The following is a 27,521-nucleotide window of genomic DNA, read 5'->3' as shown; positions in this document are numbered from 1 at the left end:
TGGCACAGGTGTGAAAAAAGTGACTACAGGATAAGGGAGATTTTGAATTTCTGCAGACACTTGTGGACACTGGACACTTTTGGATTGTGTGAGGCCCACTGAATATCAGAGCGCTATGTCACAGGCTCGATGGCACAGGTGTGAAAAAAGTGACAACAGGATAAGGGAGATTTTGAATTTCTGCAGACACTAGTGGACACTGGTGACCGGATCTCTTATGGGGGGAAAAAAATGTTGGAATCTTGTTCGTCTGGACCCCACAAAACGATTCCCCTTTCCAGATATTGAGATAGCCAAAATTTGAGCTCGATCAAACGACGTTAACCCGTGCCGCTCGTCGCTCAAAGTTTGAAAAAATCCAAATTTTTGGACAAAAAGCTGACACATGGAGCCATAACTCCAGAACGGTAAATAATAAAAACACGCTTAATATCTCAAAAGAAAGCTAATGTTGTTCTTCAAAATTTATATTTTATACATAATTGTTGTTATTTTAAGTCAAACTGAGTTACAACAGCTTTTAGCCCCAAGAACGTGACCTGGTACCACTAGGAGCAATGGAGCATACTTCGTATATTTTGTTATTAAGTGATAATTTTGTTTTTTTTTTGGTATATTTTTGAGTTTAAAGTAGAAATATAATAAAAAAACAAGTAATACTGATAAGTCTAATGACTTTTTTATTGAAATTAAAGTTTGTAATATATTTTGTTTCGTTTTTCTAGTTAACTGTTATTTACCTATTGGACTCTGAAATGGCATTCACATCAGGTGTACAAAGCCGGAACAAGGATAAATTATTTCTTGTGGGCTATCCCATTCACCAGATCACCGGTTGTAAACTACCCTCAAATCGTCAAGTCTTATGTGCTTTATTTTATAATTTATGTACTGTGAAATTAACTGTAAGAGAATCAGCAAAACTGACCATACGAGAAGTGTTCATTTTTTGGGGGAAAGCTCGAATCCCGACTAAACATGAGCAAGATGCAATTACTAAGCTGGAAAAACTTCACGCCGAGTGGAGAAGTCTTCAAAAAGACCGGAAGAAAACATCGGAAACGGCCAAGAACAAATTTAAACAGTTTGTTGAAAAGTTGAATGATCTCTTTGATATTGCTCAACAAGATGCCTTGGCTCTGATGAAATTGGAAGAAGATAAGGCATTTCTCGTGAAACAGAGGCAGAAGGGCCGCCCAGGTTCCATGGCTGGAGTGGATCTCAAGTTGTCTCGAGCTGAAGAAATCAAGGCGCAAAAGGAACTTGCAAAAATGAACCGACAAATCCAAGAAGAAACTTTTGATATTGGTGAGTTTATTTTATTATTATTATTGTTATTATTATTATTCTAAAAAGTAGATAAGCAAATAAGTAAATAGTTTCATTATAATTGAAAGAAAATTGTACATGAGAGCATCATTTGGCATCTTTATGATTGAGTTTATATTCTTAAAATAATACCTATTGATAATTAGAAGTAGGTAATTTAGTACCTATGTATTATTACTATTCTGCTAAAACGACAAGTTTTTATAGTCGTTTTTTTCTCTTTCTTTTGTTGCTTCTTAGAGACGGATGATGAAGACAAGCTCGAAGAAGGAAAAGAAGAAGATACTGAAGAGGACAGCATCTACCAGGAACTTGAGAGCTTGGAGGAAATGGACATCCCTGAAGAAGCTGCAGAAGATCCAGGACCATCTGAGAGCAAGAGGATGAAAGTTTCATTTGCAAGGGGTGTTAAAGAGATTTTAAACATGAAATTATCCATTGTGTTAGATCGATGTAAGGTATCCGACAGAAATGCCACGAGAATTTTAATAGCTACTCTAGAAGCACTAAACCTTGACCCTCTTGAGTACAAAGTCTCGAAAACTTTATTACATTCTAGAAGGCAAATGTTCAGAGAACAATATACTAAAATTTTTTTAGATAAAGTAAACATTCCTGAAAAAGAGCCCGTGGTTGTCCATTGGGATGGTAAACTTTTACCGGGTGTTTTAAAACATGAGCAATGTGAGCGAATAGCTATCGCTATTTCATATGGCGAAAAGGAACAGCTGCTGGGAGTTCCTGTAACAGCAAGCAGCTCTGGAGAAGAGCAAGCCGTAGCCGTGTATGAATGCCTACAGGAATGGGGTCTTCCCAACACCGTCAAGGCGATGTGCTTCGACACTGCAGCATCGAACACGGGAAGACTCAAAGGAGCATGCGTCCTATTGGAGCAAATGTTAGGAAGAGAATTGCTACACCTAGCTTGCCATCACCATATCTTGGAAATTGTGTTAAGAGGCGTATTCGACACAAAAATGGGATCAACCACTGGACCTCATCGAGACATTTTCAAAAGATTCCTCACTGCGTGGCCCAAGATAGACAAAGGAAAATACGACACAGGTATCAGTGACAATCTAATACAAGAGCAGCTAACTCCAGAAGTGATTGCAAATGTTACTGCTGAATTCGAGACCAAATTAACTGAGAGCCACCCCAGAGATGACTACAAGGAACTGTTGCAGTTGGTTCTCGTATTTGTTGGATCACTAGACGGCAATGTTGTGGGTTTTAGAACTCCAGGAACCATTCATCACGCTAGGTGGATGGCAAAGGCTATTTACTGCTTAAAAATGTTCATTTTTCGTCGTCAATTTAAGATGTCTAAAGAAGAAGAAAGTTCTGTGCGTGCCATTTCTGTTTTCCTAGTTAAAATTTATTGTAAAGCTTGGTTCAATGCTCCAAAAGCTCATCTTGCGCCAAAGCAAGATTTAGGTATTTTGCATAGTCTGTTAGACTACAAAGAATGTGACAACGACATTGCAGAAATAGCCCTGACCAAATTTTCAAACCATTTGTGGTATTTGAATGCAGAGTTGGTGGGATTATCATTTTTTGATCCCACCATTACAGACGATGAAAAGTTGTTAATGGCTAATAAATTGCTCAGTAGCACAGATGAACCATCAGAGCATGCTAGTTGTAAATCCAAAAGTTAGGAAAGAAAAATTAAAAGAGGTAGTTGATGGAGGATTGGTAAATTTACTTACCAAAGAAACATTTACATTCTTTGACCGATTTAATATAAAAACAGATTTCCTAAGACAAAATCCAAACACCTGGCCTCAAAATAATGACTTCCAAGAAGGATTGAAAATTGTCAAAACATTAAAAGTAGTTAATGATATGGCTGAGCGTGGTGTTAAATTAATAACCGACTTTAACGACCTTCTGACAAAAGATGAAGAACAAAAGCAATATGTCCTGCAAGTTGTAAGCAAATGCCGGACATTATATTCTGACGTTTCAAAAACTACTTTAACAAAAGCTCTAGAATAGATTAGATAACTATGTAAAATTATCAACTCATGTAGGTACTACGTCTGTATCTTTTCTGTGTCTGTTTTGTATGTATTATATACCTCATTTTTTTATTTTAAAATAAAAATGTCATTAGACTTATCAGTATTACTTGTTTTTTTGTTATATTTCTACTTTAAACTCAAAAATATACAAAAAAACCCCAAAATTTATCACTTAATAACAAAATATACGAAGTATGCTCCATTGCTCCTAGTGGTACCAGGTCACGTTCTTGGGGCTAAAAGCTGTTGTAACTCAGTTTGACTTAAAATAACAACAATTATGTATAAAATATAAATTTTGAAGAACAACATTAGCTTTCTTTTGAGATATTAAGCGTGTTTTTATTATTTACCGTTCTGGAGTTATGGCTCCATATGTCAGCTTTTTGTCCAAAAATTTGGATTTTTTCAAACTTTGAGCGACGAGCGGCACGGGTTAACGTCGTTTGATCGAGCTCAAATTTTGGCTATCTCAATATCTGGAAAGGGGAATCGTTTTGTGGGGTCCAGACGGACAAAATTCCGACATCGATTTTTTGTGGTCACCCTACTGGACACTTTTGGATTGTGTGAGGCCCACTGAATATCAGAGCGCTATGTCACAGGCTCGATGGCACAGGTGTGAAAAAAGTGACTACAGGATAAGGGAGATTTTGAATTTCTGCAGACACTAGTGGACACTGGACACTTTTGGATTGTGTGAGGCCCACTGAATATCAGAGCGCTATGTCACAGGCTCGATGGCACAGGTGTGAAAAAAGTGACTACAGGATAAGGGAGATTTTGAATTTCTGCAGACACTAGTGGACACTGGACACTTTTGGATTGTGTGAGGCCCACTGAATATCAGAGCGCTATGTCACAGGCTCGATGGCACAGGTGTGAAAAAAGTGACTACAGGATAAGGGAGATTTTGAATTTCTTCACACACTAGTGGACACTTTTGGATTGTGTGAGGCCCACTGATGCTGTATGGTGTGAAAAAATGCACGCTCAGTACCTCAGCAGGACAAAAAAAAAAATTGGGATTGCTTTTAAAAAAGCAGTTTGCAGAGCAGTGGGTAAACAGCAATGCAGCTGTCAGGAAGTCTTAGAAGGCAGCCTAACAACCAACACCGCTGATCCACCACAATATAGCCTCCCCTTGCACTGCACACACAGTGACTGGTGTGTTGTACAGGCAAAATCGCTAGCAGCAGAAGCAGTTTTTTTTCTTCTTCCCTGCCTAACGCTCTCCCTACAGAATCAGCAACCTCTCCCTATGCTACGATCGGCAGAAGTAAGATGGCGGTCGGCGTGCACGCCCTTTTATAACCCCTGTGACGCCCACCAAAGCAAGCCAATCACTTGCATGCCCTTCTGAAAGATGGTGGTGACCCCTGCCTATGTCATCACGTTGCCCACAGTGTCCGTGGATCCTGATTGGCTGAAAAAGAGCGCAAAACAAACTTTTGAAACGCGACTTTGGCGCGTAAGTCGCTGACCTCGTGGCCGACCTCATCCTAGGGTTGGGTTTCGTTTCATGAAACCCGACTTTGCCAAAAGTCGGCGACTTTTGAAATTTTTCGACCCGTTTCGCTCAACTCTACTGGCGTGGCAAGGTCAGGTACAGGGTTTGTGCGTGACTGGAGGGATGTTGATTTGCCAGAAAGTGCTCCTCCACCCAGCACTCGCAGTGCATCATTGACACCTGGAACATTGGCCCACATGTGTGATTATGCCTTACAGATCCTAAAAAGGGACCCCCGCATTGCCAAAATGATGAACGATAACGACTACTGGTTGGCCAGCATCCTGGATCCACGCTATAAAGGCAAATTCCAAAACATCATGCCACAGGAGAACCTAGAGCTAATATTGGCTAACAAACAAGCAACTCTGGTAAACCGTTTGTTTGAAGCATTCCCAGCACACAGTGGTGGTGATGGTTCTCCCACGAGCCATAGGGGGCAACATGGAAGAGGTGTTCGTGGTGCACACAGCCGAAGTGGAGTGGACACAGGGGTTTCATGACCATGTTGTGGACTGATTTTTCAAGTACCGTTCACAAGACTGGTAATACTGCATCGATTGAAAGTGACAGGAGACAGCAGTTGTCAACTATGGTTACAAACTACTTCTCCCATATCGATGTTCTCCCTCACAGGTCATTCCCCTTTGACTATTGGGCCTGTAAACTGGACACCTGGCCCGAATTGGCACAATATGCCTTACAGGAGCTCGCTTGCCCTGCTGCTAGTGTGCTATCTGAAAGAGTCTTCAGTGCTGCTGGATCAATCCTGACAGAAAAAAGGACCCGTCTGTCGACCCAAAATGTTGATGATCTAACCTTCATTAAAATGAACCATGCATGGCTTTCAAAGGATTTTGTCCCACCTTCCCCTGCTGACATGTGGGATGCCCGAAAAATGGATCTCTTTTGTCCTCCTCTTCCTCGGACTTTTCCAATTCCTCCATTTTCAGCTGCTGAATGTCCAACATAAACATATGCCATTTTTTCAATCTCCCTAACTGGGCTGCCCCCCCCAGGGCCGGGGTCACCACCTGGTGCACGCACCCGTGCGAGTGCCGTTGCCCTGGACATGTGGGTGGGCCCACTCTTGGGCGATGGCACTGGCACAGGGTCCCTCATAGTACAATCAAGTGTCTCTGACGGTGGGGGTGCACACCGGCCGTCAGACACACCGGCCTACTATGAGGGGCCCTGTGCCAGTACCGCCGCCCAGGAGTGGGCCCCCCCTGCTTGCTCAGGGCCCCAGCACTTGCAATACTTACCTCTCCCTGCTCCACCGCTGTGTAGTCTGGGCTGTTAAATCCTTCACTGGGACTGCCAATACAAATTTAGTGAACTGATAGATGATGGTTAAGACATAGCTATGCCCTGTCCTGCTGGGCTCTATCTTCAGATGATCAATGGCTTCCATTTGTTATGGACGTCGACTCACAATAAGATGCAATGGTGGTTTATCATCAGCTTTCACGGTTTTCCGACTCACAGACGTGTGACATTCCTGCCCACATTTTTAAATGTGTCCTCTCATGCCAATCCAATAGAATCGCCTACTGCCTGTGGCTTCTGTCTTTTGCACTCCAAAGTTACCTGACAGATCATGATAGGCAGTGAGGACAAAGTAATTGAGGGTCAGCATCGCCTCTGAGAATTCTCCCGGGAGTTTTTCCCGTGATTAGTAATTCACAAATTTCTGCAATCACTCGTCTTTCCGTCTGTACTTGTATCCATCTCGTTTCCTCTTGCGGAGAGTCTGGACTGTCTTACTGAGACTGAAATATATATGAAGATTGAAAAATACACCAACAGTGTATACTGATGTACGCTTCGAATACATTACCCTTTTACTATTTTTTTGACTCTTGTCTAATCCATACTGAGGCTGTGAGTGTCTTTGTCGGACTATGGAAATATACACAGAAATTTTTAATGTTTAAACTATGCTATGTATACCTGGTATCCAGTGATACTCTACCCTTTCTCAACTTTCTACAATCTTGTTGAATCCATAGTGGGCCTGAGACCGTCTGAGTCTGCCTCCTGATAGATAGACATAGATTTGTAATGTGTAAACTATGCTACATATATACCTGTTATCCGGTGATATTGTACCCTTTCTCAACTTTCTACAATCTTGTCGAATCCATACTGGGCCTGAGACTGTCTGAGTCTGCCTCCTGATTAGAGATGAGTGGTGTTCGAGTCGACCTGTTCGCCAAGTTCAAATTCGAGCTGTTTTGGGCGGTGTTCGAGCCGTTCGTCGAACTCGAAAACTTTGCTTAAAATTCGGCTGTTAGAGGTTCCATTCGAGAACGGTTCATTCACCAAAAGCGTAACTTTATTTTCACATTAATAATGGTTTTAAATGTTAATAGACAGTTTCATGGCACAGTAGCGGTGTCTGGTAGCCAGCGGTGTAGTGCACCTGTCAAGGAGCTACACCGTGTGTGTTTCTAATAATTTTTTACCGCATCTTGTCCAGAAAATACTTTTGGGACTTGTAGCACTGTCTGCTACTCAGCAGAGGAGCCCACCCGTGAACCTAGCTATGCCGCCTGTTTATGAAAGAACCAGTTTTTGACTGCATTTAGCCCAGTTAATACTTTGGGCCTTGTAGCACTGTCTGCTACTCAACAGAGGAGCCCACCCGTGAACTAAGCTGTGCCGCCTGTTTATGTAAGAACCATTTTTAACTCCATTTAGCCCAGTGAATACTTTGGGCCTAGTACCTGTGTCTACTGCTCAGCAGAGGAGCCCACCCGTGAACCTAGCTATGCCGCCTGCTTATGTAAGCACTGTCTGCTACTCAGCAGAGTTGCCCACCCATGAACCAAGCTATGCCACCTGTTTATGTAAGAACTGCGTGCTAATCAGCAGAGGAGCTCAGCTGTTAAGGAAGCTACAGCACCTGTGGTTTGGACAATTAATTTTTTCACATTCTTTCTGGAATGCCGGTTAGGCCTAATTCCAGAATTCCGGTTGACCTACACTTACTGGGAGATCCTCGTTCGCGGGGAAGAATTGGAATCCCAGATCACCATCACTAACGGGGTTCAGCGGGTTATCCGCACCTGTAAGCGACACATGCTGGTCCTTTCAGTGTAGTGCGCATGCAGCCCCGGACATGTAAGGGCATGACAGACCTGTTATTGCTCGATCTCGCGTGCCAGAACCTCGCGTGTCCCTCTAATAAGCTGGACGCGGACCGTGGGGGCATGCCGGAGTCTCGTTCATTAACGGAATTAAGCTGACAAATCGCTAGCATAACTAAAAGCGGCCATGCACCACCACCCACAGAATCGACAAAACTTGCAATCTGTCCATCTTTTCCATAGCTGGCATGGTTGAGGTTGCCCGTGTGGAGTCCAATTAAGCCGCAGGCTCAACTCCTGGTGGTGCCCTTCTGTACATTCCTTTAAGGTTCAGCTTTGCAACCATACTGCCCCTGGAAACCAAACACTTTGCCTTCATGGATGCTGTTCGGAGGGTCGTGGGAATAACGCCGCCCGATCTGCAGTTGGCATAATTTATGGTGGGAAGTCCGACGGTATATGATCATCTTTGATTTTAGAATTTTAGATTTTTTTTATTTTAGATCTTTAGTCCAGTCTTTCTTGACTTTATAAGGGCATGACATGCCTATATCTGTGTCTCCTCCTCCTCCTTTTACGCCTCCACCTCTTTTCTACATGTAGTTGCCCTTTTCCATATGTTATTTTTGTCTTCTGAGCATTGTGTCTGCTTTGGGACACCTTTTAAGGTGTTTTGTAATTGTTTTCTATGTGTTTGTCTGCCATTGTTTTCAATGGGGCTCAACGGTGTTCGTCAAATGTTCGACGAACATTCAACGAACTTGCCTCCTGTTCGACGAACCGAACTCAAACACTAGCGGGGTGGCTCAACACTACTCCTGATATATAGACGTACATTTTTAATGTTTAAACTATGCTATATATACCTGGTATCTGGTGATACTGTACCCTTTCTGCCAGGAAGTCCTCCTCCACCCACCACTCAAAGTGTATCATTGACACTTGGAACATTGGCCCACATGTGTGATTATTTCTTGCGGCTCTTCTTTTTATATTGTGGTGTGATCCATCCTGAGCGTGTGAGAGTCTGTGGGTTACTCCTGCAATTTATATGTAGATTTAAAAATTACCCCACCACTGTATACAGCTCTACGCTTGTGATACATTACCCATTTACTGCTTTTTATATTCTGGTCTAATCCAAACTGACCAAGTGAGAGTCTGTTTCTGACTGTGGAAATAAATACTGAGATTGACAATGACCCCTAACTGTGTACAGCTGAACGCTTCAGATCCATTACCGTTTTACGGCTTTTTATATTGTGTTGTAATCCATACTGAGCCTGAGAGCGTCTGTGTCTGCCTCCTGAAATATATACAGAGATTTAGAATGTTTAAACTATACTATATATACCTGGTATCTGATGATACTGTACCCTTTTTCTACTTTTTATATTCTTGTCTAATCCATACTGAGCCTGTGAGCGTCTCTGTGTGACTCATGAAATATATAGGGAGATTGACAATTATCCTTTGACTGTATAGAGCTGTACGCTTCTGATACAGTACCATATATCTGATGTTATTTTGGGTACATTTTCTCCAAAATTTGGAAGTATGGTGGAAGAGGCCAGCTGGTACTGATGGTGGTGGTGCATCTGCTGGTAGTGGCAAAAGCACAATAACAGCTAAGGCAGGAGGTGTTGAGCCTGCGTCATGGTCTGGCTCCAGAACGCCTGGAAGGCTACCTTTTCTGGGAGTAGGTTAGCCGCTTTTAAAACCGAAGCATCAGGAACTGGTTTTGGCTTACATTGCCGAAACAGACTCCAGCAAATATGCCCTCCTCTTCTGAAGTTTCAAAAAATGCAAGCACTGATTCATCAAGTGCTGGCTCCTGGTCATTAAGAACCCCTTTCCTTGTGTCCTTCACCCCCACCAAATGTGAATGATGCAGCAGGCCACACTTCGCATTATTCCATGTAGCTCTTTCCCACATACGATGCCTGGGTTATCAAGTAAAATTGTGAATTCCCCAGTCCAAGACGAATCTGACATCAAGTGTGGGTGGCCAGGGCAGTGGGTTAATCGGTACCGGGCCGATGTCTCAGAGGGATGTGTCACGGTGGTGGTGACCCGGTCCGTGGGCATGGGCGTCCATGCAAAGGGGTGAATAACGTTTATAGGTGAATGATACGTGACGTCACCTGTGGTTTCTGATCAGATTGACCAGCGCTGCAGTGTCGCTTCTCTGGGACAGATGTTGTGGTGCAACTAAGATGTAGAAGCCCTGCACAGGTAGGGCTGTAGTCGCAGGGCAGATTAAAGAGTTGGTAGATGGTGTGCAGTGCAGGATGTAGCAGAGTCGTGCGCCAGGCGCAGGAGAAAGATGACAGACACAGTCGTGCAGTTCCTTTACCTGTACTTGGTAAGTGCCGTACAGGACGCAGAGTACAGATGGAGGAGTTGGTCAGCCTGGAAGCAAATTAGGAATTCTGTCTCTGCAGATAGGTAGTGTGGCCTCCGTTCTAGTGCTTATCTGAGGTACTTGCAGTACTGAGTTCACTGAATTTCCCCCTGTTGACTCTCTTTTGAAACTTTCTCGTATGGCAGGCAGCCGTAGCCTTTTCCTTCTGGCTCACACAAGTCGCTGCTGGGGCCTCCGAGCCTTAGTTGGGAACAGAGCATTTACAGCTGCTACTTCCTCCGGTTTCTGCTGCAGGACCGTCAGTGTCCCTACAAACTCGGAGACCGGAATCCGGACCATGCGCTCCAGCTAGGAGTGAGCCTTAACTCTGCTCATCCTCCAGCTCCCCTTCTCACACACTTCCCCTTCCCTTCACAGACTGCCCTAACTTCCCTCCTCCCAACCAGAGAGAGCAGCTCCTCAGCAGTCAGGTTCAGAGCTCTCCCTGCTGGCCTGGAGTGGGAACTGTTTTGTGTGTTGGTTTAACTGCTAGAGAGATCCTTCGTTGCTCCCAAGCATGACATCACACTCCCTAGGAGGAAGGTAATGCCACTGTGGCGACCGCACTCCTGGGGGCGCCACAAGTGCACTGATGCCTAGCCACTGCTAGATGATTCTGCTGGTACATTGACCCAGACCACTACATTCTCCTCGCACTCTACACAGTCAGAATCCGACCCTGATGAAACTCAGGTTCCTCTTCCCGCATACTATACCACCTTACACGGTGACAAAGAGGAAGATGCAGATGAAAGTGCAGGTTCCTTGAGCAGGTGGGGGGGCATACTCATGGGCGACGGCACTGGCACAGGGCCCCTCATAGTACGCAAAAGTGTCTCTGCCGGTGGGAGGGTGCCAGCCGTCAGACACACCGTCGTACTATGAGGGGCCCTGTGCCAGAGCCGTCGCCAATGAGTGGGCCCCCCCTGCTTGTTCAGGATCACAGCACTTGCAAAGTTGAAATACTTCTTCCACGTTTCCACGTTTCCTGACAGTGACATTCTGGTCAGAGAGTGCGATGACATCACGTCTGTACGCCCTCTGCCTAAACAGTCCAAGTGCAGAGAGATGGAAGATGGGGACGACAAGGAGTCCAGACTAGTACAGGGATTCCCTAGTGAGGAGACTTATTTAATTGTTTTAAAGGTTGGGAGCAATTTTTAGGGAGCACTATACTCTGGAGAATGATATATGGGGCCCACCATAAACTGGAGCATTCCAAATGTGGACATCAGACACTGGAGCAGCATTTACAGGGCCCATTATACACTGGAGCATTAGAAATGGGGCCAATTATATATGGAGCATTATTTGGGCCCATAAGACAGTGGAGCTTCATCCATGGGGACCAACATATACTGTAGCATTATGTGGAGCTCATCATATACTGTATGGAACATTATATGGGACCAATGATTCTGTATGGAGAAATATATGGGCCTCATTACTCTGTATAGCGCACTATGCGGTGGCCATAATACTGTATGGAGTAATATACTGTCCGTTTTTGGAGCTATTGGAGAATTTAAAATGGATGTCAGTCACGTGATGTAAGAAGTGAAGTATTTTTCATTGTACTATACTGCTATTTCTCTGCCGTATCAGAGGATCATGAATTGTGGCATGTGTTAAAGGAGCTCATTGACACTATTTGGCCCTGGGCCCACGAAAATCTGGAGCCAGCCCTACCCCCCACAACTTTAGCCAAATAACCCCCAGTTTTCAATGCCTAACTATTATTATAAAGTAAATTAAGGTTGACAAGCTTAAGTAATAAGAATTGATGTTTTGGGCATTAAAATGGGCACTGTAGGTGTGTTTCCTGTCCTCCACTCACTGCCGACTTTTCTTCCCCATTGACTTGCATTGGGTTTCGTGTTTCAGTCGGCCTTCGACTTTTCACGATAATCGGACGATTTCGTTCGACCCGACTTTTGCGATTGTCAGGTTTCATGAAACCCGACTCAACCAGCAAAAAGGCAAAGTCGCTCATCTCTAGTGGCCACCAAAAAACATCCAGTGGAAGTGTGTTGCGGAGTCTTACCAGCTCGAGTTACCACCAATCATACACAAATCGTTCCCCAGATTGGCGCTTCGGAGATGTGTGGTGCCTCCAGAACATACTGTTAGGAGTCAGATTTCTGCCCTGACTATGCAGGAATCTAGACCCTCACACTCTGCAGTCTCCTGCTCTCTGTCCACTGCAGAGGAGATTGCAGAGGAGATTGCTTTGCAGCAACTCTCTCCGGAGGCTAAGTCCTTCATCCCATCCTCTGAGCATGCTCGTGGGACGATCTCCCATTGGAGTTCAGGAGTCAGGTGCTCAGGTCCTGCTCCTGATTCCATTGGTCCAGCTCAGGGTTCTGGAGACTTCAGGAAGGTCCCGTTCGCTATAAAAAGTGCGCATGGCTGTTCCGCCATGCGCTAGTATTGTCATACTTGCTGCTGTGTGTTTGTTCATGGATGCATGATCTGGTGAATGACTCATTTGAAACCCCCTTCCTATGATATTACGAATGTGGGAGGGAATGAGATAGAGGCAGTATTTGCGCCAGAACGCCACAGCTCCACGGCAACACCTGCTAGCGCCTGACATCGCGCCTGCGTTTTTATCGGTGTCTCTGTGCGGCACTTTCTTCGCCTTGCTGCAGTTGCAGCCTATTTGTAAGTCCACGGTTGCGACGCTCTGCACACTGGTAACTACGGTAGGTCTTTTCAGATGTAGTGCCGTTATATATAACTACTCCGGTGACATCTACCGCGAGTGTGCTGCTGAGTCCTTGTGCTGCTAACAGGCTCAGCGTTACTATATTTATTAGTTGTTATTGCAGCTCTGGGTCTTTAACAGAGTTGGCTTGTTGCACCTGGGTGATATCAAACCTTGTGCACATTACCGCCATAGTGCTCTGCTACCTACTAGCAGCGGTTTCTACATCTACCGCATGGTGGACCCTGAGCGGCGAACACGCTTTATTTATATTTTTATTTAGCGTGTTCTGCCGTTCACAACACATACATTGCCAATACCAGCGGTGCTAGTTTGTAATCAACCTGACGTGCAGGTAGTTGCAGGGGTGAACTCTGGATCTGGGCATCCCCTCTGTAGGTGGTTCCCTGATGAGGAGTGGTCTTGAGGGTCCAGAGGCCCCTCATTAAGGGAGGGTACTGTCACGATCCATGCTGGATCATGACAGATAAAAAGCACTAGTAACCTTTTTTTTTCCTTAAGCTGTGTGCTTAAAGTTAGTTTATGCCCCCGGTGGCCATTAGGGTCATTGCACTGTGTGGTTTCAGTTCTAGTTTTGCCCCCGGTGGCCGTTAGGGTCATTGCACTCTGGTTACTTTAGTTTAGTGCACGTGATTAGGAAGCAGGTGTGATTGCTGGCTCTTACCTATAAAAGAGTGTCAGGTGGTTGCAATCACTGTTGGTGATAATGCTCATTTCCAACCAAGACTGGTGAAGGAAGGAACTACAGAGAGGAGTTCATTGCAGCTCAGGAGATCTCTGGTGTAAAGCCTGGTGAAGGAAGGAATTACAGAGAGGTGTTCCTTGCAGCTCTGACGAAGCTTGGAGAAGTAGCAGCTATTCAGGAGGAAAGCTGCATTCTGGTGCTGGACTCTGTTGCTGGGAGCAAGAGCAACAGAGCAAACTAAGTGGTGTTATCCCTGTTTGTATTTTTCCCTGATGTGTATTAGTACAGCGGTGGGGCCAGTGCCTGCACCACCCAGCTCCTTAGCAAGTGATAGGTGTAGGGTGTGCTAGGGTGACAGGTTCCGGCTCAGCGACAGGTGAGGAGCCTGTATAGGGAATGTTAGGAGTGTGAGGGACACTGACTCAGGGGAGTGCAGGAGGTCTCCATGTCCCCGTTCCTTATCGCAGGGCCCACCGTTGTAACTGTTTCCCCTTCCCCCGTATCTTGTTGTTTTAATTACTGGCCTGCGGGTCGAGTCACACAGGACGGGTCCACGTGACAATGGGACAGAGCAAACAAACACAAGATACAAAATACAGGGCAGGAGCCAGCAGCACCAGGGGGAGCAAGCTGACCCCTGACAGCAAGGCAAAAACAGATGCAAAGGGTTTAGCAAATGACACTTAGCTGAAAAAATGCAGGATCAGGCAGCAGACAGAAATCCTCAGTATGCAAAGAAAGGAGTATCACCGGCTGTCATTGAGAGAAGCCTGCTCGCTTATGTAGTCCCAGTCACTACCACCACTCCTCCAATTATCTTCTGCAGCTGTTGGGTTAACATCATGTTGACCAGCACCACTACCAGCAGTATCCACCAGAGGGAGCCTTGCCTCAAAAGTCAGATCAAGAGAGCTCACAACACACTGCCCAGCAGACGCCTCCACATCGCCTGACCTCGACAACGTGGGGCGAGCATCCCAGATGAGGAAGGAATGTCGACCCACTGGACCATATAAGGTAACCTGGACCTATCCAGACTAGGGAAGGTCAGCGAGCAGAGTCTTTGGCAGCTGAGCATGTGGGCAAGATGGCGGCCTGCATAACTAGACAACACCGCACAACTTCTGGTAAGAAGAAACATAAAGTTTACTTGAAGACAACACAGTACATAGACAGGACATAATCCCAGGCTCCCGATTCTGCACCTCAGGGAAGGGTACACATCTCAGGATAACAGACGAAGACAGGAGGACATCACGGGTTGATGCAGTCCAGGGCTATCTGGCACGGGCATACTAGGCCGGCCTCTCTCTAAGGGCTCAGGCGTAGCACAGGCTCAGCAGGAGAACATCAGACATCAACCTTGGACAGACTTCAGACGATGGCAGGGGTCATCATGGGTTGATGCAGTCCAGGGTCATCTGGCACGGGAATATCAGGACGGCCGCTCTCTCAGGCTTCAGGCACAGCACTGGCTCAGCAGAACATCAGACACCGACCCAGAACAGACGTCATCACAGGGAGGACCCCAGGGAATCGGCGGTACATTGGGACACAGGCAGGACAGGAACAGGAACACTGGCATGGTAACACAGGTCATCGGCTGGTTAGATCCAGGCAGAGCCGTCACCGAGAAGCAAGGCTAGAGACTCCCCAGGAACACGGAGGATTACATCCAGGAACACAGGCAGGACCGACTCTGGACACAGGCTGAACCACCAGGACCACAGGCTAGACATCTGGACACAGGCTGGAGAACCAGGACCACAGACGGGACATCGAGACATATCAGGACACAGGCAGGACATTGGGACTCAGGCAGGACATCGGGACACAGACTGGACATCCGGACATCAAGACATGGACTGGACTTCGGAACACGGACTTGACATCGGAACACCGACTGGACATCAGAACACAAACTGGACATCAGGACATCAGGGCACCAAATGGACATCAGGACGACAGGTCTCAGGCAGGACATCGGGACACAGACTGGACATCAGACCATGGACTGGACATCAGGTCACAGGCAGGACATCTAGACATCAGGAAATCTAGGCACCAGGCGACCATCAGAACATCAGGTCTCAGGCAGGAAATCAGGACTCAGATCTTGGATAGAACATCAGAACATTGGCATCGGACTCCGGACATCTGGCAGTGATCGACAGGCTCCGGACATCAGGCTCCGGACATGACGCCGCAGTCATCAGGCTCCGGACATCTGGCAGCAATCGGCAGGCTTCGGGCATCAGGCAGGGAAGGATAAGATCCGGATATCTGGCGGAGAACGGTAGGCACTGGACATCTGGAAGTGGTCGTCAGACACCGGACATCAGGCAGCGGTCATCAGGCTCCGGAAAAGAGGCCACGATCATTGGGCTTCGGACATCTGGCAGCGACCTAAAAAGGAACTCAAGCAAACCCCACCAGGTTGGACTGCAGCCGGCCGGGGAATGCGCCGAATAACAAGCTGAGCACAGAGTAGCATAAACTCAGCAGACACACCAGACTCCTACTTCCAAGATGAACCCAGGTTAGATCACAGAAATTCAGTTAGCAAAGAGTCACAGTCACTGGGCACAGGATTCAAGACACAGGACTTTAGGAACATAACATATAGCACACAGTTTAGACAGGGTCAGGTACCAGAACAGATCCGGGATCAAGAATTCAGGAAACAAGACACAACAGGAATGGGCTTGGATATGCAGCCTCCAGGAAAGGTGATCTGGGTATTCTGCCCCCAGAGCAGGCGGAAAAACAGGACACAATTCAGACAAGGACAAAGGGCATCAGCTCTCCCAGAACTGATAGCAATTTGAGCAGGAGCTGAACACACAAACACACATGGCTAGGTTCAGGAACTCATTGTGAAGCTCTGGCAATGCCCCACAGGGCAGGGAACTTTATATAGGAGCTGCCTCACAGCGATAAGCTGGAGCAGCAATTCTAGCACACATCCATTCCTCATAAAAGCAGGAGAGGTGTGGCCGCGCACACCCTGACACAAATCAGCATAGCAGAGGACTGCAGTGGCTGCAAGCCTGAACACACGTGATAAATCATGCACACTGCAGAGGACATAGCAACGGTAAAAGACAACAGTATCCCAGCTGGTTAGTGGTAAAGGAGCAAAGGGTTAAAGCAGAGACATGCAAACTAACGCCGGGGAAACAAGGTACAAACACACCGGCGTTACAATTTGTTTCTTGTTTGTGATATTATTGGTCATTTTAAAAATTGAAAAATAAATTAAAATGTACCTAAATTGTATTGGATATTTTAACAAATGTTTAGCAAGTTAGACTATGTGCAGACGTATGCACAAAATTTCTGCATAAAAACAGGACTCCTTCCCAGAAAACGCCCGTTTTTTTCTGCGCGGTTTTTGCACAAAATATGCACGTTTTTTATGCGGTTTTTTTCACGCGTCCCAAGACACATAGAAAATAGCTAGAAATGCGGAATTTTCCATGAAATTAATGAGCATGCTGCGTTTTTTACTGCAAAGCGTTTTTTTCACGGAAAAAAACGCTTCAATATGCACAAAAAGTGCAAAATGCATTAAAATGAATGGGGAGCTTCTTTTAAGCATTTTTTGAGCTGATTTTTTGGTAAATCCGCAAAAAAAAAGCTCAACATGTGAACACAGCCTTACAATAGAGAAGAGTCCGGTCAGAAGAGTTCACCTTGTCATGGTGGCAGATTAAAAAATCTTTTTGCCAAAACAAAAGCTGCTGGTTATGTATGTGGTGATGGGAACTGTAAATGTGTGATTGGTGAGGATGTGGGACTGTGGACGGTTCCAGGTGGAGTTAGGGTGGAGCCTGGGTCTCAAGGGGGCCCCCAAAAATGTTGCCAGTATGGGGCCCCAAAATTCCTAGTGGCAGCTCTGACCATCAACATAATGAGGTCCATATAATTTAAAGGAGCAAGCCTTCTTGAAAGAAATAAGAATTACACTGTCCTATATAGGACTAGAAAAAAGTAGTATACAGATTGAGATAACATATCTAGCACTGTTCCCTCTTACACGCGTTTCACCATGTCAGCTTCCTCAGAGAGGGATATACATACCCTAAGAGAACTACAGTACATAGATAAAATATGATAGCAACAGCTGCACCAAGGAATGTTGGGTGCAAGCCCCTGTACACCAACCTGAGGACCACTATATAAAGAATAAGGAAGCATTATTTAGTTATAAAAACAAATAGAAGTAACATCGCTCCCAAACGTCCTTGGTTCAGCCGAACTGTCCTGATTTGAGGGGTTAGTCCCGATATCTCAACACGTCAGGTGTTTGACCCGGCTTACAGTCACTCGGAAGTCTTCATCACTTCATGGCTACTCCTCGGGGGCAGGGATGGTATCTCTATGAACACTTACATTAATTAGATACACAATTCTCTTCAGATCTGATCTCACCAGGAATACGAACCCACAACCTCTATCATTGGAGACAGTAGCTAAAGTTGAGAGCTAGAGCCTGTACTGATGAAGATAGGAGAATTTGGTTTACTAGAAGCTACATTGCATCCTGTGAGGTCACAGGCAAATGATATTGGTACTTAGCGATACATTTAGGCTGCGTTCACACGTCACTTTTTTTTGCGTTTTCGCGGCGTTTTTTAACGTGCAATTTTGCCGCGAAAATGCAAAAACACAGCATCCTATTCAATCCTATGGGATTCCGCAATGCTGTGCTAATGCTGTGGATTTTCCCGTGGCGGAATCGCATCGCGGAAAAATACGCAGCAAGCTCATTCATTTGCAGAATCGCGGCGATCCTGCACCCATAGGATTGCGTTGTTCCGCATGTGGCTGTGCCCACCATGCGAAAAGTAAGCAGAAAATTTGTGGATGGTACCCACGGTCCGGAGGAGAGGAGACTGTCCTCCGGGCTCTGGGTACCATATGCCTGTAAAAAATAGAACAAAAAATAAAAAATGGTGTTATATTCACCTTCCGGCATCCCGCGCAGCCTTCCCGGGCCTCAGCAATGCTTCCATTCCCAGTAATGCTTTACGAGACCTTTGATGACGTTATGGTCTCGCGATTACTGTAACGGTCCCTATTCCTTGCGAGACCGCTACAATATCGCGAGACCGCGACGTCAACAAAGGTCTCGCAAGGCATTACTGGGAACAGAAGCATTGCTGAGGCCCGGGAAAGCTGCGCAGGATGCCGGAAGGTGAATATAACCTGATTTATTTTTTTTTATTATTATTATTTTTAACATTAGATCTTTTTACTATTGAGGCTGCTGAGCCACCCCGGCCTCCAAATCGGAGGCTGAGCCACCCCGGCCTCCAAATCGGAGGCTGAGCCACCCCGGCCTCCAAATCGGAGGCTGATCGACCCCGGCCTCCAAATCGGAGGCTGATCGACCCCGGCCTCCAAATCGGAGGCTGATCGACCCCGGCCTCCAAATCGGAGGCTGATCGACCCCGACCTCCAAATCGGAGGCTGATCGACCCTGGCCTCCAAATCGAAGGCTGATCGACCCCGGCCTCCAAATCGAAGGCTGATCGACCCCGGCCTCCAAATTGGAGGCTGAGCCACCTCGGCCTCCAAAACGGAGGCTGAGCCACCCCAGCCTCCAAATCAGATGCTGAGCCACCCCGGCCTCCAAATCGGATGCTGAGCCACCCCGGCCTCCAAATCGGAGGCTGATAGACCCTGGCCTCCAAATCTGAGGCTGAGCGACCCTGGGGTCCAAATCGGGGGCTGAGCCACCCCGGCATCCAAATCGGAAGCTCATCGACCCCGGCCTCCAAATCGGAGGCTCGTCGACCCCGGCCTCCAAATCGGAGGCTCAACAACCCCGGCCTCCAAATCGGAGGCTCAACGACCCAGGCCTCCAAATCGGAGGCTCATCGACCCCGGCCTCCAAATCGGAAGCTCATCGACCCCGGCCTCCAAATCGGAGGCTCTTTGACCTCGGCCTCCAAATCAGAAGCTCAACGACCCCGGCCTCCAAATCGGAGGCTGAGCGACCCCAGCCTCCAAATCTTAACCAGAGTGGCCCCACCCACCAAATCGGACCCAGAGAGGCCCTGCCCACCAAACCGAATCCTGAGGGGCCCGCCCACTAAATCGGACCCAGAGTAGCCCTGCCCACCAAATCGGACCCTGAGAGGCCCCGACCACCAAATTGGACCCAGAGTGGTCCCGCCCACCAAATCGGACCCAGAGTGGTCCCGCCCACCAAATTGGGCCCAGAGGGGCTCCGCCCACAAAATCAGAACCTAAGGGGCCCACCCACAAAATCGGACCCTGAGGGGCCTCGGCCACAAAATCGGACCTTGATGGGCCCCAGTCACAAAATCGGACCCTGATGGGCCCCGGCCACAAAATTGGACCCTGAGGGGCCCCAACCACAAAATCGGACCCTGAGGGGTCCCAACCACAAAATCGGACCCTGAGGGGCCCCGCCCTCCAAATCAGACCCTGAGGGGCCCTGCCCACCAAATCAGACCCAGAGGGGTCCCACCCGCCAAATCGGACCCTGAGGGGCACCGCCCACCAAATCGGACCCAGAGTGGCCTCGCCCACCAATTCAAGCCCTGAGGAGCCCAGTCCACTGAATCGGAGCCTGAGGGGCCCCACCCACCAAATCAGACCCTGAGGGGCCCCACAGGCCAAAGTGGCCCCTGAGAGGCACCCACAGGTAAAACGGATCCTGAGTTGAAAGTCTTGCAGGGGCAGCAGGCAAGTCTCTCTTAAAGTGGCAGCCCGGGCACCATTTCAAAGCACTATCTGTACTTCCTTCAGGAAATACACATCTAGTTTCTATTGTAAATTTATAGGTAATTTTTCTGGTATTGCCAAAGCACTGACTGATTTGACCAAGAAGGGCACTCATGTGCTGAATTGGTCTCCAGAGGCTGTCTCAGCATTTCAGGAGCTTAAGTGGAGATTCACGGCAACCTGATGTCTCACTTCTATTTCAGGTGGAGGTAGATGCTTCTCAGATTGGTGCAGGAGCTGTTTTGTCCCAAAAAGATCCTGTGAATTCTAAGATGAATCCCTGTGCTTTCTTTTCTCGAAAGTTCTCCCCATCTGAACGCAACTATGACGTGGAGAATTGTTGGCCATGAAATGGGCATTTGAAGAGTGGAGACATTGGTTGGAGGGAGCTAGACATCAAGTTGTGGTCCTCACCGACCACAAGAATTTGAATTATCTGGAGTCGGCCAAACGCTTGAATCCTAGAGAGGCTAGGTGGGCCTTGTTTTTCACGCGTTTTAGTTTTGTGGTCTCTTTTCTTCCGGGCACTAAGAATGTTAAGGCAGACGCCCTTTCTAGGAGTTTCTTTGCTGATTCTCTTATTGTGACCGAGCCTACTACCATCCTAGGTGAGGCGGTAGTTCTGCCGTTTCGCCCGATTTGAGACGCACCCTGGAGGAATTTCAGGAGGCTAAACCTGAGTCTTGTCCTATGGGAAAATTGTATGTTCCTGACTAGTGGAGGAAGAGAGTGATGTCTGAAGTTCATTGCTCCACATTGGCTGGTCATCCAGGTATTTTTGGTGGCCTGCCTTATCTCGTGATGTCAGGAATTTTGTGCAGTCCTGTGGGACTTGTTCTCGGTCTAAACCCTGTTCTCATTCTAGTGGGTTATTGATGTCCCTGTCGGTGCCAAAGAGGCCATGGACCCATATCTCAATGGATTTTATTTCTGATCTTCCTGTCTCAGAGAATGACTGTTATCTGGGTGATTTGTAATAGATTTTCTAAGATGGTCCATCTTGTACCACTCCCAAAGTTGCCATTTTCCTGAGAGTTGGTGCCCTTGTTTTTACAACAGGTGGTTCGGTTGCATGGGATTCCTGAGAACATTGTGTCGGACAGAGGAGTCCAGTTTGTTTCCAGATTCTGGAAAGCCTTTTGTTCCAATCTGGGAATTCAGTTATCTTTCTCCTCTGCACTTCATCCTCAGACCAATGGGCAGACTGAGAGAACAAACCAGACTTTGGAGTCCTATTTGAGATGTTTTATATCTGCTGATCAGGATTACTGGGTCTCATTATTGCCCTTGGCCGAATTCGCGCTAAACAATAGAGTTAGTTCTGCCACTTTGATGTCGCCCTTTTTCTGTAACATTGGGTTTCATCCTCGATTTTCTTCAGGGCAAGTGTAATCTTCGGCCTGCCCAGGTGTGGACACTGTGGTAGAGAGAATGCAGCAGATTTGAGACCAAGTGGTGGATAAGTTGTCACTCTCAGGAAAAGGCCCAGCGGTTTTCCAACCGGCATAGGACCATTGGTCCCCGGTTTAAAGTGGGTGATATGGTTTAGTTGTCGTCCAAGAATATTTCTATGAAGGTTGCGTCTCCAAAGTTCAAGCCAAGATTTATTGGACCTTATAAGATTTTGGAGATTCTTAATCCTGTTTCTTTTCGATTGGCTCTTCCAGTTACGTTTAAGATCCATAACGTATTTCACAAATCGCTGTTGAAGAGGTTTGTTGTGCCAGTAGTTCCTATGGCGGCACCTCCTGACCCTGTATTGGTTAAAGGCAATGTGGAATGTGAGGTAGAGAAAATATTGGATTCTCGTTTGGTTAGACGGAGACTCCAGTATTTGGTCAAATGGAAGGGTTATGGCCAGGAGGATAATTCTTGGGTCTTTGCCTCTGACATTCATGCCAATAGATTGGCTCGTGCTTTTCACCGGGCCCATCCTGATCGGCCTGGTGGCGTGGAAGAGGGTTTGGTGACCCCTCCTCAAGGGGGGGTTACTGTTGTGAACTCATTTTCTGGTCTGCCTCTGGTTTCTGGTGAGGGAACTGTTTGTGCTGACAGAGGAATTGTGAGTTCTCTTTCCGGGCTCCCTCTGGTGGTGGCAGGAGGTAATGAAGCTGATCTAATTAACAGAGACCTGCCACCTGATAATGAGGACGATTGGACATCTGGAATCTCAGACTGGATTTAAGACAGCCGACTCCCTATTCCCATGCTGGTGATTTTTTCCTGCCTCCTGAGGTCTTGGTTTCCAGCTCAGTTCCTGTCTTCTCAAGCGAAGTTTTCTCTGCTAATGTTCACATTTGATTTGGTTTTGTCTATTCAGTTTTTGTGTGGTCAGCCAGCCCCATCTGGGGCTGTGCTGAATTTCCACTCTTATGTTACTGTATGTGCCAGTTTGCTTTTTGTCCCTTATTAGATTGGTCTCTTTTTAATCTGTTCTCAGAATATGCCAGAGTGCTGATATAGTGGGTGAAGTCTAGTGACTTCAGGGTTTTTTTTGCTATCAGAAGTGTTGGACATTTTTTGCAGGGTTTTTCGGTGTGATTGCAGACAGTATCTTTCCTTTCCTGTCCTTTCTAGTTAGTGTGGGCCCCATTGTTTGCTCAGCCTATTTTCTTAACTGTGTTTGTGCTTTCATCTTGTTTCACCGTCAATACATGTGTGGGGGCTGTCTATTCCTTTGGGGTCTGCTCTGGGGCAGTTTAGATTTCCCCTTTTCTTGCTTTAGGCTTATTTAGTCCTCCTGCTGTGACGAGGCGTCTAGAATAATCGTAGGTACGCTCCACGGCTGCTGTTAGTTGTGTGGATAGGATCAGGGGTCTGCAATCCACGTAGGTACCAACCTCTCTGGTTTTCTGTGACTTAGCTTGGTTTTGTTTTCCTCCTCGGTGACACAATCATAACACCTAACCCTAGCACACCCCTAATGCTAATGCCACAAACCACAAACCTAACCCTAACACATTACGCTAACCACAAACTTAACCCTAACACACCCCTAATCCTAATCCCAACTCCAACTCTAGCCCCAACCCTAACCCTAGCCCAACTCTAAACCTAATGTGAAAATGGAAATAAATACTTTAATTTATTATTTTTCCCTAACTAAGGGGGTGATAAAGGGGGGTTTGATTTACTATTTTTTTTTATTTTGATCACTGTGATAGGGTCTATCACAGTGATCAAAATGAACCAATTTGAAAAAATCTTGTATTGTTGCCAGGTGCCGGCTGGCAGATCTCGGCAGGCGCACTTCGGTTACGCCCAACATTTTCTCGGGGAAGAAGCCGGCGACCTGGAGGACTTCAGGGGGGCCTGCAGAGACAACGAAGGTACTGGGAGAGAAAATTTAAATGGAAAATCTGACTACTTTTTTTACAGTCAGTTACATCGTTAATAACGGCGATCGCAACACCGGGGTCGGTAAAAACCAACCTGAATCATGTTCTCTAGGGTCTCGGCTACCCCCGGCAACCAAGACCCCGGAGAAATTCCGACGCTGGGGGGAGCTATAACCTTAAACCTCAGCGCCGTTAAAAAGCACACATACATGTGCCGCAAGTATAACACACAAGGACACTGACATCGCTGGTACTGGAAATATCAGGACGTGTGAAAGAGACCTTATGATGGATTTTTATGTTTGGCAGCTGTCACACCCTAAAAGACACTTTTTATTGCAAAAAATAGTTTTTGCATCACCACATTTTGAGAGCTATAATTTTTCCATATTTTGGCCCACAGAGTCATGTGAGCTCTTGTTTTCTGCAGGACGAGCTGACGTTTTTATTGGTTTAATTTCCGGGCACATGACATTTTTTGATCGCTCTCTATTCTTATTTTTGGGATACAGAATTAGCAATAAGCAGAAATTCATGAATTTGTTTTTTTTGTGGGGGGGGGCGTTTACACCATTCCATGTGTGGTAAAATTGATGAGGCAGCTTTGTTCTTTGGGTCAGTACGATTACAGCGATACCTCATTTATATCTTTTTTTATGTTTTGGCGCTTTTATATAAGAAAAACTATTTTATAGAAAAAATAGTATTTTTTGTTGCCTTTTTTATGGTGTTCACTAAAGGGGTTAACTCGTGGGACAATTTTATAGGTTGGGTCATTACGGACGCGGCGATACCAAATATGTGTACTTTTATTGTTTAGATTTTTTTTGTATTCAAATATTGATTTAATGATAGAATAATTATTTTTTATAATTTTTAAAAAAAAATTTTTTTACAATTATTTAAAACTTTTTTTTTTTTTTTTTTTACTGCAATCTAATTTTTACACTTAGTCCAACTATGGGACACTCATTTTGTGCAGGCTGATCGCTTCTTTAGCATGCAGATGAAGCAGCATCTGCATGCTACAGATGGTGTCAGCGCTGCATTTTCTGCACACTGACCTGAGAGACTTCCTGACTCTCTGGGCATGACAGGAAGTTTCTCAGATCTGGTAACCCGGATGTCGTTATGACAACATCGGGTTACCATGGGAGCTATCGGGACCCCGCGTCAAGCTGCGGGGTCTCCAGTCCAAAGGCAGAGAGTGTCAGCCCTCTGCCTGCTCCCGGAATGCTGAGATCGTGTTCGATCGCAGTATTCCGGGGACTAAAGTCTCGGGAGTGGTCTGTGAACGCTACTGGCACTTAGTGCCGGGTGTCTGCTTAGAGAATCAGCGGACACCCGGCTGCAATCGACCTCACACCACCCGTGTGCGGGGCCAATTGCTATGGCATAATATTCCGTTCTTGGGAAGTAAAGCCCAGGTCACATGGATGAATAGTACGTCTAATGTCAGAGAGGGGTTAAAAACAGCAGTATCACTGTGCTTGATTGGCCAGCAAACTCATCTGACCTTAAGCTCTCTATGGGGTATTGTAAAGAGGAAGATGAGAGACACCAGACCCAACAATGCAGAAGAGCTGAAGGCTGCTATCAAAGCAACCTGGGCTTCCATAACACCTCAGCAGTGCCACAGGCTGATCGCCTCCATGCCATGCCGCAATGATGCAGTAATTGATGCAAAAGAAGCCCCGACCAAGTATTGAGTGCATTTACTGAATATACATTTCAGTATGCCAACATTCTGGATTTTAAAATCATTTTTTAAACCTGGTATTATAAAGTATACTTAATTACGGAGATAATGACTTTTGGGTTTTCATTGGCTGTAAGCCATAATCATCAACATTAACAGAAATAAACACTTGAAATACATCACTCTGCTTGTATTGCCTCTAAAATAAATTAACTTTTTGATAATATTCTAATTTTGTGAGATGCACCTGTAGGTGTCCCCTCTGCTGGTTGCAATACTGACATAACCTCTATGGATAGGAGTCTGGCAAGAGGCACCTACAAAGTGCACATTCCTTATGTCTCGATTTCCCTGTACACTTCTGTCCCTGGCAGGATCAGGAGAAAAAATAAAGGGAAGACTACATCACCTAGTGAACTTTTATGAAGATCACTTACCAATATGAATCAAATGAATAGGTACGGGGGGGGGGACGCATCTCAGCTGAAGGACCTTACTTGAAGGCTGCTCAATGGTCAACTCTGCTGGAGCTTCTCTGACTGGACCTTTCTGCAGAATCCAGACTCACTTACACAGCAACTTCCCGCACTGTCACGGGGTCGTCGTCAGGATGCCGAGGCTTCTGACTGAGCGGCCGCTGCTGCTCAGGATCCGATTTCTGCTGCTCGTCTGACTCCATCCTTTCAGAACAAGGATTAGGCCCAGAAGCAAGGAGGTCTGTGCATGTGCCCTTTTTAAATGATGGGCACGCCCCCATGTTTTCCCACGGAAATCCGGGTCAGCAGGTCACCTGGTTCTCAGAGCCATCTTAGAGCCCCTTCCCCAGAGCTCACGAGCCGCGCCCCCGGAAGTGATGCAGACCCCAGATCGCCCCGCCCCTACCTGCAGGCCCGGAGCCCCGCTGGTCACACCAATGGATCCGCCAGACACCCCAGCCCCAGGGCCTGCCCCCAGACGTATCACCATGGCGCCCCCAGGCCGTGTCATCAGGGCCTGCCCAGATGCGTCACCAGGGAGTCCCCCGGTCGCTTTATCAGGGCCCACCCTGGCTGCCTCACTAGGGCCCGCCACGGATGTGACACCATGGCCTGCCCCAGATGCATCATTAGGAAGCCCCTCGACTGCATCATCAGGGCTGGTCCTGGCCACATCACCAGGGCCCGCACCATACGTGTCACTAGAGAGCCCCCCGAATGCACCATCAGGGCTCGCCCGGCGGCATCACCAGATGTCCCCCCGCGGCACCACCCTGGACACACTCCTGGGCGCCTGGACACACCACCGGGCTGGAAGTACCACTGGACCCCCCGCACAACGTTGGGCTGAACGCTCCAGAGCGCCCCACTCAGGAGACATCACTGGCAAGCTCCAGGCATACTCACCTGTCTTCAGGTGCCGACCATCCGGAGCTGCTAATCCTCCCTTGACATTGCTCCACCCGCTCCGCTCACTATCATGTGGTCCACCCTGAACCCAATGTGGCGCTTATAGGGACCTTGCACCAACCGAGGCATGGGGACCCCCGCTGCAAGAACCGACTTGTTGGGCCTGGGAATTCGATCAATCTTCTATTTTCACAGGTATGTCTGAAGAGGTTCACTCGTCAAGGACAGGAAACCCCAACTGATTCATGGGAGAGGTGATACCCTTTTATGTCTGTAGGTTTCCTGTCCTTGAAGGGCAGATCCCATGGTGCTGTCATAGGAGACCAAATAAAAATTCCACCTGTTGCTGGGTGCTGGCCGGCAGATCTCAGCGGGCGTACATGCACCCCCCATTTTTTTCAGGAAGAGGAGGTGGCGAGCTGGTAGGACGAAGCTGGAGGGATCGCAAGATTGCGGAGGCATCGGGGGGGGAGCTTAGGGACCTTACGTCTCACCTCTAGTATGTATATCATGTCAGAAGAGAGAGAAATGTTTTCAATAGCTGGCACTTTTTTTTTACGTGATC

The 27,521-nt window shown here is 46.9% G+C and overlaps 1 protein-coding gene across 1 annotated transcript; it reads left to right on the top strand.

The window, feature by feature from the left end:
- The first annotated feature begins 719 nt into the window (after positions 1-719).
- On the top strand, positions 720-27,214 carry LOC141067770 (uncharacterized). The gene is made up of 3 exons (XM_073558236.1): positions 720-1,308; positions 1,570-2,156; positions 27,152-27,214. Exons 1-3 carry the CDS (start codon positions 756-758, stop codon positions 27,212-27,214), a joined length of 1,203 nt encoding a protein of 400 aa, XP_073414337.1. The 5' UTR covers positions 720-755.
- Positions 27,215-27,521: the final 307 nt, after the last annotated feature.

The sequence above is a fragment of the Dendrobates tinctorius genome, unplaced genomic scaffold, assembly GCF_039654945.1.
Source record: "Dendrobates tinctorius isolate UK_male_01 unplaced genomic scaffold, ASM3965494v1 ptg000254l, whole genome shotgun sequence".
In the NCBI taxonomy this organism is placed as follows: Eukaryota; Metazoa; Chordata; class Amphibia; order Anura; family Dendrobatidae; genus Dendrobates; species Dendrobates tinctorius.
This window is presented reverse-complemented; position numbering and strand designations above follow the sequence as displayed.